Here is a 14186-nt window from a genome sequence, read left to right as displayed (position 1 = left end):
TAATGAGACATAAAAACCAAAAAATATAATGCATGAACCTCAATTTGATCCTAGATTTTAAAAAAAAAGACATCTTGGAGACATTTAGAGAATTCTGATTCTAGATTTTACATGAGATGATAATATGAAATTATTATAGGGATTTCTCTGGTGGTCCAGAGATTAAGAGTCCACCATGCAGTACAGGGGATGAGGGTTGGATCCCTGGTCAGGGAACTAAGGTCCCACATGCCATGGAGCAAATAAGCCCACATGTCGCCCTAGTCAGGTTTCTGTGTACCATAACTACTGAAGGCCGCACAGAGCAACTATTGAGCCCGTGTGCAGCAACTGGAGAGTCTGTGCACTATAACCAAAGATCCCACATGATGCAAAGAAGACCAGGTGTGCCACAACTAAGACTCGACATAGCCAAATAAATAAAGTAAATATTTTTAATGTAATTAAAAGCCAAAAATGATATTAAAAAAGAAATTAGTATAAATCTTCTTCATGATGTATTGTGGTTATCATGTAAAAGAATTCCTTGTTTTTAAGAAGTACAGGCTAAAGTATTCAAAGGTAAAGTGCCTGATGTCTGTGACTTATTCTCAAATAGTTCTGGAAAAAGTGTATGTGAATGTGCATATGTGATATGCACTTAAATATATGAATGAAAGACTGAGAAAGCATAAATGTGGGAAAATGTTAACAATATTTCGCATGTTTGTTATTCTTAACAAAATAATTCCACACCTGGAATCCTGTACCAAAAAAATACAAAACGTATGGGGAAAAGTCATGCATGAAGATGTTCATCACAGTATTATTTATAACAGCAAAAAAAAAACAACTTTAAAATCCCAGCAATAGCAGAATGGTTAAGTATATACCATGATAAAACCGCTTAATAGAATGTTACTTATTGGTCTCTTAAAATCTTCTACTTTAAATTTTAAGGATGGCTGGCTGTGTTGTTTCCTGCTTTCTATTTGTCTTTATTTCTATTTTTTATGCTAGGCAAACACTATTTATGTAGAGAAATATCAACCAATTTATTCTGTAAAGAACAGTAAACATGCTTACCTAGCCAAAAAACTATTAATTAGTGAAAAGAAACTATTTTTTACATTCAGGATTACTCTTTTATAAGGTTTTACAACTGTATAACTTAAAATTCTAAATGATCAAATGAAAACACTTGTAAAATCCTAAGGATATATAAGTTCTACTTTTCAGTCTGATTAGAAAACTATTAGTAATCTGCTAAATTATTTGAAAAAATATCCTAACGGTAATTTAAAAATTGTTAAATATGAAAATCTCCAATGTTGGAAAATGTCATTTTTCTATTCACCCAAATCAAGTAAGAATCACGACTGGTACATGTTATGCATGGCTGAGTCCCTTCAACGTTCACCTGAAACTACCACATTACTAACTGGCTATACTCCAACACAAAAAGTTAAAAAAAAAAAAGAATTACCATTGGTGATTTTACTGGTAATTCTAATTATTGGTTCTAAGTGAAAAAGACAATTGGGTTCTCTGTGAAAATACTTATTTCACGTTCATAAATTTGCTTTATTGTAATCTGACTAATAATATTCTAATTAAAGGTAAATTTTTAAAACTTCTATATTTAAATGCCCTAGCATTCTTTTTAAAAATCCCTTTAATATTTATTTAAGAATATAAAAATCATCTATAAAACACATTCCAGTTTGAAAAGAATAATCCAAATAAATATACCTCACACTATTAGCCAGGGTTTGTTACTCTATTTAGTTAAGCATCAGGATCTCATTTTTATTTATGTTTTATTGGAGGATAATTGCTTTACAATGCTGTAGTGATCTCTGACATACATCAATGTGAATCAGTCATATTTATATACATTTCCCTTCCCTCCTGAGCCTCCCTCCCCTCTCATTTCACCCCTCTAGGTCGTTACAGAGTGCCAGGCTGGGTTCCCTGTGTTATATAGCAGCTTCCCACTAGTTACCTGTTTTATACATGATAGTTTATATATGTCAATGCTACTTTCTCAATTTGTCTAACCTTCTCCTTCCCCTGCTGTTTCAACCAGACCATTCTCTATATTTGCATCTCCATTTCTTCTCTGTAAACAGGTTCATCAGTACTATTTTTTCTAGATTCCATATATGTGTATTAATAGACAATATTTGTTTTTCTTTTTCTGACTTACTTCACTCTGTATAACAGGCTCTAGGTTCATTCACCTTGCTACAACTGACTCAAATTTGTTCCTTTTTATGGCTGAGTAATATTCCATTGTATATATGTATCACAACTTCTTTATCATTCACCTGTTGAGGGACAGCTAGGTTGCGTCCACGTCCTGGCTATTGTAAACAGTGCTACAATGAACACTGGGATGTATGTGTCTTTTAGAATTGTGGTTTTCTCAGGGTATATGCCCAGTAGTGGGATTGCTGGATCATATGGTAGGTTTATTCCTAGTTTGTTGAAGAATCTCCATACTGTTCTCCACTGTGGCTGTATCAATTTACAATTCCACCTAGCCCTATTATTTCTACAGATATTCAAATAGAAACTTAAATTCAGAATAAAGAAAAACATTCAAAACCTAAACTTAGTATTTAGGGAGACACACTTAGGTGGCAATACTATCCCAAAAAAGTAAGATTAGGAGACAGGTTAGTTTTAAAGGACAGGAAAGGGAGTTGTAACTACAAAGGTACATGGAATTTCTGGGCTAATTTTCTATTTTATACCTGAATGGTGGTTATATAAAAACATATTAAATTATAATAAATAATTTATTAAACAGTTTACCCTTTATTCATTTTTTGGTAGATGCATTATATTTCACAATAAAAATAAAGAGTAGAGGACAGCTAAATGAAGATCTCCACCTAACCCAACATTCTATTGATGATATATATACCATCCCTGCTAAAATACATGCATAAGCTTTTTTTTTTTTTTTTTTTTGGCCACACCTTAAGGGATCTTAGTGGGATCTTAGTTTTCTGACCAGGGATCAAACTGGTGCCCCTTGCAGTGGAAGCGAGGAGTCTTAACCTCTGGACTACCAGGGAAGTCTCATCTAAGCTTTTCTTTTTTACTATGATTTATTTACTTGTCTACAATAGGTCCTAGCTGCAGCATGTAGGATCTTCAATCTTCATTGCAGCATGCAAACTCTTGGTTGCAGCAAATGGGATCTAATTCCCTGACTGGGACTCCAACCAGGGCCCTCTGCATTGGGAAAGCAGAGTCTTAGCCAATTGGACCATCAGGGAAGTTCTCACCTAAGCTTTTTAGAATCATCCAACAGTCTATTTACAAAATGTCCCCTTCTAAGCTATGAATTATTACTCTACTATTCATTTAATGTACAAGGGAAAATAGTTGCTGATTGATGTACTCAAAGTTTAAAAATTATCACTCCCAGAAAATAAAAATTATATCACATTTCTTCTGTAGTACTTATCATACACGTAAAAATCTGTAATTATGAAAAAAAAAACTCAGCAAAACCACAATAGAAAAAAAATTTTTTTTCAAATTTTGTTCAATTTAAATTTTTCAACAAAAGCAGTTTTTCAATGAATGCATAAATATTAAACTTGGCTAAATTCAAAACTCAGGAAAAAAAAAAAATCACTTCTCAAAACATGGTGTCCTATTTTTAGATTCTAGAAACTGACAGCTGGAATGAAGGCAATGTTTTAGTTTCTTTTTTCATAATTTAATTTTAGTATTTCTTGTCCTTCAAAAAAAAAGGGGGGGGTGCAGGAAATAAAAATATGCTACCACAAAACATGCCTCTTTGGCACAAGGATTATTTTGAACTGAAAGCAACTGAGAGTAGATGCCAAAAAGGCTCCCTGTCCACTCATTGCTTGCCTAAAAGCAGGTTTACACTATTTATCACCAGAGACTCTTTATCAGCCCAGGAATATAATTCACATAACAAGCCTTACTAATCAAACATTATCTCCTATTAGTTTCCCCCATATACGTTCTATTCCACAGTTCGCCATCCTTGGAATAGCAAATCTTTTTCCTCTGTCTTATCACTTCTCTAGAAATTTATTGTCCTTTGTTAATACATTATATAAGCCTAAGCTGTAACTACTCCTTTGAGTTACTCTTTATAGAATTTCTCCCATGTATATGCACACTGCATGTGTTGAATAGATTCTGTTTGTTTTTCTTTTATTTATCTGTATTTTGTCTGTCCAATTATGGCCCCAGTCAGAGAACCACTGCGGGGTAGAGGTTTGTGTCCTTCCTCCTCAAGGACAAAATAAATGAACACATCACAGAAAAGACACACGAATAGCCAATATGTATGTGAAAAGATGCTCAATATCATTAATCTCATTTTTCTGGTCTTTTAAAAACAGTTTGTCTTTTCAAAAAATGGGAAAGGGAGCAAAATATTTCAACAGATACTTTAGAAAATATACAAAATAACAACAGACACATGAAAAGATGCTCAATATCATCATTCATCAACAAAATGCAATTATTACCACAATTAGATATCACCACATGGGACTTCCCTAGTGATCCAGTGGCTAAGATTCTGCACTCAAATGCAGAGAGCATGGGTTTGATCTCTGACCAGGGAACCAGACCCCACACACAGCAACTAAGCCTATGTGCTGCAACCACTGAACCCACACAAATAGCCCACATGCTGCAACCAAGACTCAGTAGAGCCAAAACAAACAAAAAAATTTTTTAACATAGCTCTTAAAAAAAAAGATATCACTACACATATATTATAAGGGATGATGACAGAGACTGACCATACAAGTCCTGACAGGAAGATTGAGGAAGTAAAACTCTACTGCATTGCTTGTGCAAATGTAAATTGACACAATTACTTCTGGAAAACATTTGGCGGTTTCTTAACAAAGTTGAAAATGTACTTTCAATGACTCAACAACCCATCTCCTAGGTATTTACCCAAAAGAAATAAAAATGTGTCCATACAGGCACTTGTACATGAGTGTGCACATAGCAGTTTTATTCATTGTAGTATTCATTTTACACAGAACTAGAACAAAAATATTTTATATTTGTATGGAAACACAAAAGACCCCAAATAGGCAAGGCAATCTTGAGAAAGAAAAACAGAGCTAGAGGAATCAGGCTCCCTGACTTCAGACTATACCACAAAGCTACAGTAATTAGAAGAGTAGATATTCCCACAAAAACAGAAATACAGATTAATGGAATAGAACAGAAAGCCCAGAAATAAATCCACACACTTATAGTCAATTAGTCCATGACAAAGGAGGCAATAAATACACAATGGAGAAACACAGTCTCTTCAATAAGTGGGGCTGGGAAAACTGGATGGCTATATGTAAAGTATAAAATTAGAACATTCTCTAACACCATATACAAAAAGAAACTCAAAATGGACTAAAGCTCTAAATGTACGACTGGACACTATAAAACTCTTAGAGGAAAACATAGGCAAAACACTCTTTGACATAAATCACAGCAGTATCTTTTTGGATTCACCTCCTAGAGTAATTGAAATAAAAACAAAAATAAACAAATAGGACCTAATTAAATTTAAAAGCTTTTGCATAGCAAAGGAAATCATAAACAAAATAAAAAGACAACCCACAGAATGGGAGAAAATATTTGCAAGTGATGAGACAGACAAGGGATTAATCTCCAAAATATACAAACAGCTCATGCAGCTCTATATTAAAAAAAAAAAAAATCAAACAACCCAATCAAAAAATGAGTATAAGACCAAATTAGACATTTATCCAAACAATACATATAGATGGCCAAGGAGCATATGAAAAGATGGTCAACATCACTAATTATTACAGATATGCAAATCAAAGCTACAATGAGGTATCATCTCACACTGGTCAAAATGGCTACTCATCAAAAAATCTACAAACAATAAATGCTGGAGAGTGTGTAGAGAAAAGGAAACTCTCCTAAACTTTTGGTTGGAACATAAACTGGTACAACCATTACAAAGGACAGTATGAAGATTCATTAAAACAAATACAAAAATAAAAACAGAACTGCCGTATGATACACCACTGTCACTCCTGAACATAAATCAAAAAAAAAATCATAATTTGAAAAGATACACGCACCCCAATGTTCACTAAAGGTCTATTTAACAATAGCCAAGATATGGAGGCAACTTATATGTCCACTGACAGAGGGATAGATAAACAAAATGTGGTACAAATATACAATAGAATATTACTCAGTCCTAAAGAAGAAAGATCCATCTGCAAAGGCATGGATTGACATAGAAAATACTGTACTTAGTGATACAATTCAGACTGAGAATAACAAGTACTATGTGAATATAAAAAATGATACAAATGAATCTATACACAAAATAGAAAAGACTCACAGAAACAGAAAACAAATTTATGGTCACCAAACAGGAGAAGAAGGAAAAGAGGGACAAATAAGGATTATGAGATTAACAAATACAAACTACCATACATAAAACAGATAAGCAACAAGGATTTATTGTATAGCACAGGGAATTATATTCAATGTCTTCTAATAATCTACAATAAAATATAATCTGAAAACATATACAACTGAATCACTTGGCTATACACACAAAATTAATTCAATATTATAAGTCAATTATATTTCAACTTTTAAAATTACTGATCACAGATCACCATAACAAATATTATAATAGTGAAAAGGTTCTGAAATATTGCAAGAATTACCAAAATGTGACACAGAGACACAAAGTGAGTAAATGTTTTTTTGAGAAACGGTGCCGATAGATTTGCTCAATGTAGGGTTGCCTGCAACATTCAGTTTGTGAAAAACAGAGATCAGTTCAAGATGGCAGGGTAGAAGACGCGCTCTCACCATTTCTTATGAGAGCATCAAAATCACAACTGCTGAACAACCATCAACAGGAAGACACTGGAACCCACCAAAAAAGATAACCCATATCCAAAGACAAAGGAGAAGTCCCAATGAGACAGTAGGAGGGACACAATTACTATAAAATCAATTTGTAAAAAATGCAGTATCTGCAAAGTGCCAATAAAGTGAAGCACAATAAAACAGAGTATGCTTGTATCTTATGAGTAGTGTCCTTATAAAAATGGCAGAAACAGATATACACAAAAGGAAGACAATATGAAGACATACAGGGAAAATGTGTAAATATGGAGGACTGAATGCCTGAAGAAAAGAGGAGGGAGACATGGAACAGATCATTCCCTACTGCCTTCAAAGGAAGCATAGCCTTGCTGACACCTTGACTCACATGAAATGTAAATAGATTAAGTAACCTAATCAAAGGTAGAGACTGTGAAAGCAGCTTATGATAAAATAAAAAACAAGATCTTCTATGTTCTGAATGTATGTGTGTATGTGTGCCAAGTCGCTTCAGTTGTGTCAAGCTCTGTGCAACCTTATGGACTGTAGCCCACCAGGCTCCTTTGTCCATGGGATTCTCCAGGCCAGAATACTGGAGTGGGTTGTCATGCCCTTCTCCAGGGGACTTTCCCGCCCCAGGGATCAAACCCGAGTCTCTTAACGTCTCCTGCATCGGCAGGCTGGTTCTTTACCAGTAGCTCCACCTAGGAAGCACTCTGAATGTATGTCTCCACTCAAAATTCATATTTTTAAATTCTAACCCCCAAAAGTGATGGTATTAGGAGGTGGGGACTTTGGGAGGAGCATGAGGGTAAAGCCCTCATATATGGGATTAGTGCTCATAAAAAAAAAGTTCAAGAGAAGGCTCCTTCCACTCTTTGAGGACACAGCAAAAAGATGTCCATCCGTGAACCAGGAAGCCTTCATCAGATACTGAATCTGGAGGTACTATGATCCTGGGCTTCTCAGGCTCCAGAATCATGAGAAATAAATGTTTCTGTTTATAAGCCACCTACTCTTATAGTATTTTGTTACGGTAGTCGAAAAAGACTAAGATAAGATCCAACTGTATGCCTCGAATAGAGACACACTTTGGACTCAAAGAAATAAATAGGTTCAAAGTAACATGATGGAAAAAGTATACCATGCAAACAGCAACCTTATGACAGGTAGAGTGGCTATACCAGTATTAGACAAAATAAACTTTAAAGAAAAAAATAACATCAAGTGTGTGTAGAAACAATGAGGAATAATTCATTGACAAAAGGGTTAATTCATCAGTGGGATACACTGACTATAAACATGCATGCGTGCTCAGTCACTCTAGTGGTGTCCGACTCTTTGCAACCCTAAGGACTGCAGCCCACCAGGCTTCTCTGTCCACAGGGATTCTCCAGGCCAGAAAACTGGAGTGGGTTGCCATGCCCTCCTCCAGGGGATGTTCCTCACCCAGGGATCAAACCTATGTCTCCTGTCTCCTGCATTTGCAAGTAGGTTCTTTACCACTAGTGCTACCTGGGAAGCCCAACTATAAAATACATATATAATAATAAGACGACAAACTCATTAAGCAAAAACTAACAGAAAGGAGAAATTAACAATTCAATAATAATAGCTCAACATTTAAAACCCCCGTCTTGATAGAACAATGGGACAAAAAAATTCACAGAGGCTTGAATAACACTATCAACCAACTCAATCTAAAAGACATCTAGAGGCACTCTAATAAATAGAAACAAAATGCACATTCTTCTCAAACACATGGAACATTCTCCAAGAAAGACCATATGCCAGGCCACAAACAAACCTCAGTAGATTTACAGGAAGTGAAATCATATAAAACATTCTCAGATCACAATGGAATTCAATTAACAACAACAGAAAAGTCATCAGAATGTAATGTACAGCATTGTGACTATGGTTAATAATACTATAATGTATATTTGAAAGCTGCTAAAATATAAAACTTAAAACTTGTCATCACAAAAAAATTGTGACTGTCAGTGATAGATGTCAACTATACTTATTGTGGTGATCACCTCACAATATATACAAGTGTAGAATCATTATGTTGCATACCTGAAACTAATATAATGTTATATGTCAATTATATCAATAAAAGAATATCTTTGAAATTTAAAAATACATAGAAATTAAACAATACACACTTTCAAAGCAAGTGAATTAATCATACCAGAAACTAGAAAATACTTTTGCTTAAAAAAAGAAAATCACAAAACACCAAAACTTATGAGGTGCACCTAATAGAGTGCTCAGAATAAAATTTAAAACTAAACACCTATATTAGAAAAGACAGATATCAGATCTCAAATCAATAACCTAACTATATATCTTAAGAAATTATAAAAAAAGCACAAACTATGTCCAAATCAAGAAGAAAATAAGATTATAGTGGAAATAAATGAAATTAAATATAGAAAACCTGCAGAGAAAACTGATAAGACCAAAACTTGGTACTTCGAAAAGATCAAGAAAATCTACAATTATCCAGGTAGACTGAACCAAAAAACAAAAAACACTCAAATTATTAAAATCAGGAATGAAAGAACAGTCATCACCAGCAATATTGCAGAAATTTTAAACAGTGATAGAATACTATGAACAAATGTATGCCAACAAATTAGATAACTTAAAATACACAAATTCCTAGAAAAACAGAAGCTGCCAAAACTGACTCATTTTTAAAAAGTAGAAAATTTCAAAAGACTTATAACAAGCAAAAATCTGTATTTGTGTAATTTGAAAGCTTCACAGATACACACACATATGCATGCAAGCACATTCACCACCAATAACCAAATGGCTTCACTGGTGAATTTTATCAAACACTTAAGAATTAATCACAATCCTTCAGAAACTCTTCTGGAAAACAAAGTAAGACAGAATACTTTTCAGCTCATCTTAAAGGCCATTATTAGTCTCACTCCAAGGCCAGACAGAGACAACATTAGAAAACAGCAGATTATTTTCCCTTCTGAATACATACATACATATCCTCAATAAAAATCCTAGCAAACTGAAACCAGTAACAAATAAATGGGATCATAAATCAAGATAAAGTGGGATTTATCCCAGGAATAGAAAGTTGGTTTAAGATCTAAAAATCAATTTATGTAATATATTATATTAATAAAGGATACAAATTATATGATATAAATGCAGGAAAAACATTTGACAAAATCAACACACATTCATCACAAAAAGCCTCCAACAAATTAAGAACACAAAGGAACTTCCTCAACACAAAAAAGGGCATGTCTGAGTCTATTTAAGCTACAACAATACATCACAGACTCAGCAGCTTACAAATAGCAAACATTTATTTCTCACAGTTCTGGAGGCTGTGAAGTCCAAGATTAGGGTGCCAGTCAACACGGTCAGCTCTCGGGTGAAAGCCCTCCTCTGGGCTGTAGACTGCAGACTCCTCAAAGTGTCCTCATGTGGTAGAGGGCACCAGGAAACTCTGAGAAGTCTCTTTTATAAAAAGAGCACTAATCCCATTCATGAGGGCTCTACCCTCATATCTGAAGCACTCCCTCAAAGGCCCCACCTCCAAATATCATCACATTGGGTATTAGGATATCAGTATACGGATTGCTGGAATATACAGACATTTAAACCATAGCAGGGAATCTATAAAAAACCTATAGCTAACATCATACTTAATGGTGAAATACTAAACGATTTCCCTCTGAGACTGGTAACAAAGCAAAGATTTCTACTCTCACCACTTCCATTCAGTTCAGTTGCTCAGTCGTGTCTGACCCTTCCATTATACGTTGTATATTCTAACTAGGACAATCAGGCAAGGGGGAAAAAATTAAAGGCCTACAGCTGAAAAGGAAGAAGTAAAGTCATATTTATCTGCAAGTGACATGATCTTGTATATATATCCCAAGCAATCTACTAAAAACTTCTAGAACTAATAAGACAAACAGGGTCACAGTATATAAATCTGGGCTAATATATATAAATCAATGGGATTTCTATACACTAGTAATGAAACATCTGAAAATAAATTTAAGAAAACATTTCCATTCATAAGAGCATCAAAAGAAGAAAATACTTGGGAATAAGTTCAACAATAAATGTCCAAGACACACTGAAAGTTATAAAATATTGTTGAAAGAAATTGAATAAGATCTAAATAGATGGAAAAATATATTCATGAACCACAAGACTTAATTTGTTAAGATGGCAATACTTCCCAAGTTGGTCTGCAGATTTTCAACATGTCCTCCATCAAAATTGTTGGCTGTTTTGCTAAAAATGACAACTTGATTGTAAAATTCAGCTCCTTAGCTCCTCCCCTGGTGGTCCAGTGGTTAAGAATCCATCTTGCGATGCAAAGGACATTGGTTTGATCCCTGGTCTGGGAAGATCCCACATGTCGAGGAGCAGCTAAGCCTATGCATCACAACTTCTGAGCCAGGGCTCTAGAGCCCACAAGCTGCAACTATTGAGCCCATGTGTCTACAGCCTGTGCTCTACAACAAGAGAAGCCACTGCGATGAGAAATCCATGCACAGCAATGAAGAGTAGTCCCACTTTCCACAACTAGAGATAGCCCAAAGACCCATCACAGCAACAAAGACCCATCACAGCCCCAAAATAAAATAAATAAATATTTTAAAAAAATAAAATTCAGCTAAAAATGCAAAAAGCCCAGAACAACCAAAACAATTTTGAAAAGGGACTTCACTGGCAATGGTTAAGTCTTCATACGTCCTCTGCAGGGAGCATAGGTTTGATCCCTGGTCAGGGAACCAAGATCCCACATGTCACATGGTAAAGCCAAAAAAAGGTTTTTTTTAAAAATTGTTTTAAATCTTGAAACTACTATAAAGTTGGAAGACTCACATTTTCCGATTTCAAAACTTACCACAAAGTTACCATACAGTGTGCAGTACACAGTGGTACTGAGGTAAAAACAGACATATAGATCAATGGACTAGAATCTCAAATCCAGAAATAAACCCATATATTAACGTTAACTGATTTTCAACAAAGGTAGCCAAGAAAAACTGGTACCTCTTCAGCAACTATTGCTGGGAAAACTGCATATTCACAAACAAAGATATAAATTTGGATGCCTATCTCATGCCATACCTAAAATTAAATCAAAATCGATAAAAGACCTAAATCTAAGAGCTAGAACTATAAAAATTCTCAGAAGAAAACCCAAGAGTAAATCACCATGACCTCAGATTAAGCAACAGTTTCTTAGATATGACAACAAAAGCACAGAAACACAAGAAAAATAGATAAATGGGATTTCATCAAAGTGAAAAAAACTTTTGTGCTTCAAAGGACACCATCAATAAAGTGAAAAGCTGAGTGACAGAAAATACTTGCAAGCCATATATCTAATAAGGACTTGTCTCCAGAAGATGAAAAAAAAAAAACACCTCTTAAACTCAACAATAAAAAGATAACACAATTTTTAAACAGGAAAAGGATCTAAACAAACATTTCTCCACAGATATACAAATGACCAACAGGCACGTAAAAAGACACTCGATGTCATTAGGAAACATTTATTAAGACCACAATGAAACATCATTTCATACCCACTAGGACAACTATAGAAAAAAAGGAAGGAAGGAAGGGAAGGAGCGAGGGAAAGCAAATATTGGTAGGACAGAGAGTCCCTGATACATTTATTTACTGAGGGCAGTTCACTTGAAAGGTGAGAATTCAGACTAAATAGCTTACAAAGAGCTCTGATATAAGTTCAAGAATTCCAGTTAGTCATCTAACTTGTGCCAACTCCCAATAATTTTAATTTTTACTTTGTTACCATCATTTTTTATTCATTTACTGTCCTTAAAGAATATACTCTTTTGCAAAATTACAACTTTTTAAGCATTTACTGTTATCTAATACTAAAAATTTAGCTCTGAATTCCTTCTAGTAAAAATTGTAATTTGAATCCCACAGCTATCTAATTTCAGCATATCCATTACTCATTAATACTATGACTATAGGACTGCAGTTGCTAACTGGAGCAGTTTTTTTCACTACAGACCACAAATGATGAACCCAGCATTTTAAGGAGTTTATATATAACCCTTGCTTTATTAGATAAATCTTGCCAGATGTTCCAAACACACAAACAAGGAGTTAAGATGACAGAATCACAGAAAGTCAGAGCTTAGATGCAACCATAAAGGCCACTGAAGTCAATCACTGTATTTTAGAAGTTGTGGTAACTGAGACCCAAAAAGGTTAAATGAATCATTCATGGTCACACTCTACATAGCTTAAAGACCATCCTGTGTCACACACATACATGTATCTTACCTTTCTGGTGATATCTTAGAAGTGACAGGATGACCACGTACACCTTTTTTACTTTTATGGTCTAGAGAGAGGACCTTATTTCTTAGGCTCCTTTTCCACTAAGGAAAAAAAAAATGGAATTTGGAATTCAATAATAGAGAACACAACAATTATAAGGCACTTAAATTTTCTTTTTATTTAGAAATTAAAGATAAACAGCCAAACTCATAAAGGTTCACAGAGGGGTAAAAATGCAATCTACAAAAAAACCTGGCATCTTTTGCTGGTGGAGGAACAAAAGCCCACTAAATAATAGAAGAAAGACATTTAAAAATATAAAGGTAACTTTAGTCAGGAAATTGACATTTTAAAATTCAAAAGCTTACATAACCAAAAGATGGTAAATGTGTTTAAGGAAATATAAAAATAATTACATGTCAAATTAAATAGAATCTGCAACTCTGAAGTAACTGCATTTATAAACAACTAGAAGGGATTACACGGAGAAGGCAATGGCACCCCACTCCAGTACTCTTGCCTGGAAAATCCCACGGATGGAGAGTCTGGTAGGCTGCAGTCCATGGGGTCGCTAAGAGTCGGACACGACTGAGCGACTTCACTTTCACTTTTCACTTTCATGCATTGGAGAAGGAAATGGCAGTGTTCTTGCCTGGACAATCCCAGGGATGGGGGAGCCTGTTGGGCTGCCGTCTATGGGGTTGCACAGAGTCAGACATGACTGAAGTGACTTAGCAGCAGCAGAAGGGATTACAACTAATTCCCTATGAACTGTTACATGGAGAAACTTTATGAAAGAGTCAGATATCTTATTAACACTGTTTAAATTTAATCTAACTAGAAACAACAGTTAAAACTGATTTAGTTAATATGCAACAGTGTGAGTCTAGACAAAAAAATTATTTATCTTCTCTTTACATTAGTTTCCTTATGTGGTAAGAGTTGTGTGTGTGTGCTCAGTCACGTCCAACTATTTGCAACTC

General features: G+C 34.7%; 1 protein-coding gene across 28 annotated transcripts in view; it reads right to left on the bottom strand.

Moving 5' to 3' along the window:
* SENP7 (SUMO specific peptidase 7) overlaps positions 1–14186 on the bottom strand; it is a 185573-nt gene that overhangs the window by 95015 nt on the left and 76372 nt on the right. For 26 of the 28 annotated variants that reach the window (XM_086409127.1, XM_086408931.1, XM_086408961.1 and 23 more), the window contains one exon: positions 13207–13304. The exons of the other annotated variants lie outside the window; for them this stretch is intronic. In XM_086409127.1, the coding sequence (XP_086265253.1) occupies positions 13207–13304 (98 nt within the window). The remainder of the gene's footprint in view (positions 1–13206; positions 13305–14186) is intronic. 28 annotated transcript variants of the gene reach the window in all.

The sequence above is a fragment of the Bos grunniens genome, chromosome 1 (assembly GCF_055505025.1).
Source record: "Bos grunniens cultivar Pamir isolate PY7600 chromosome 1, Bosgru_T2T1.0, whole genome shotgun sequence".
Taxonomy (NCBI): Eukaryota; Metazoa; Chordata; class Mammalia; order Artiodactyla; family Bovidae; genus Bos; species Bos grunniens.
The sequence above is the reverse complement of the archived record's forward strand: the minus strand, read 5'-3'. Positions and strand labels throughout refer to the sequence as shown.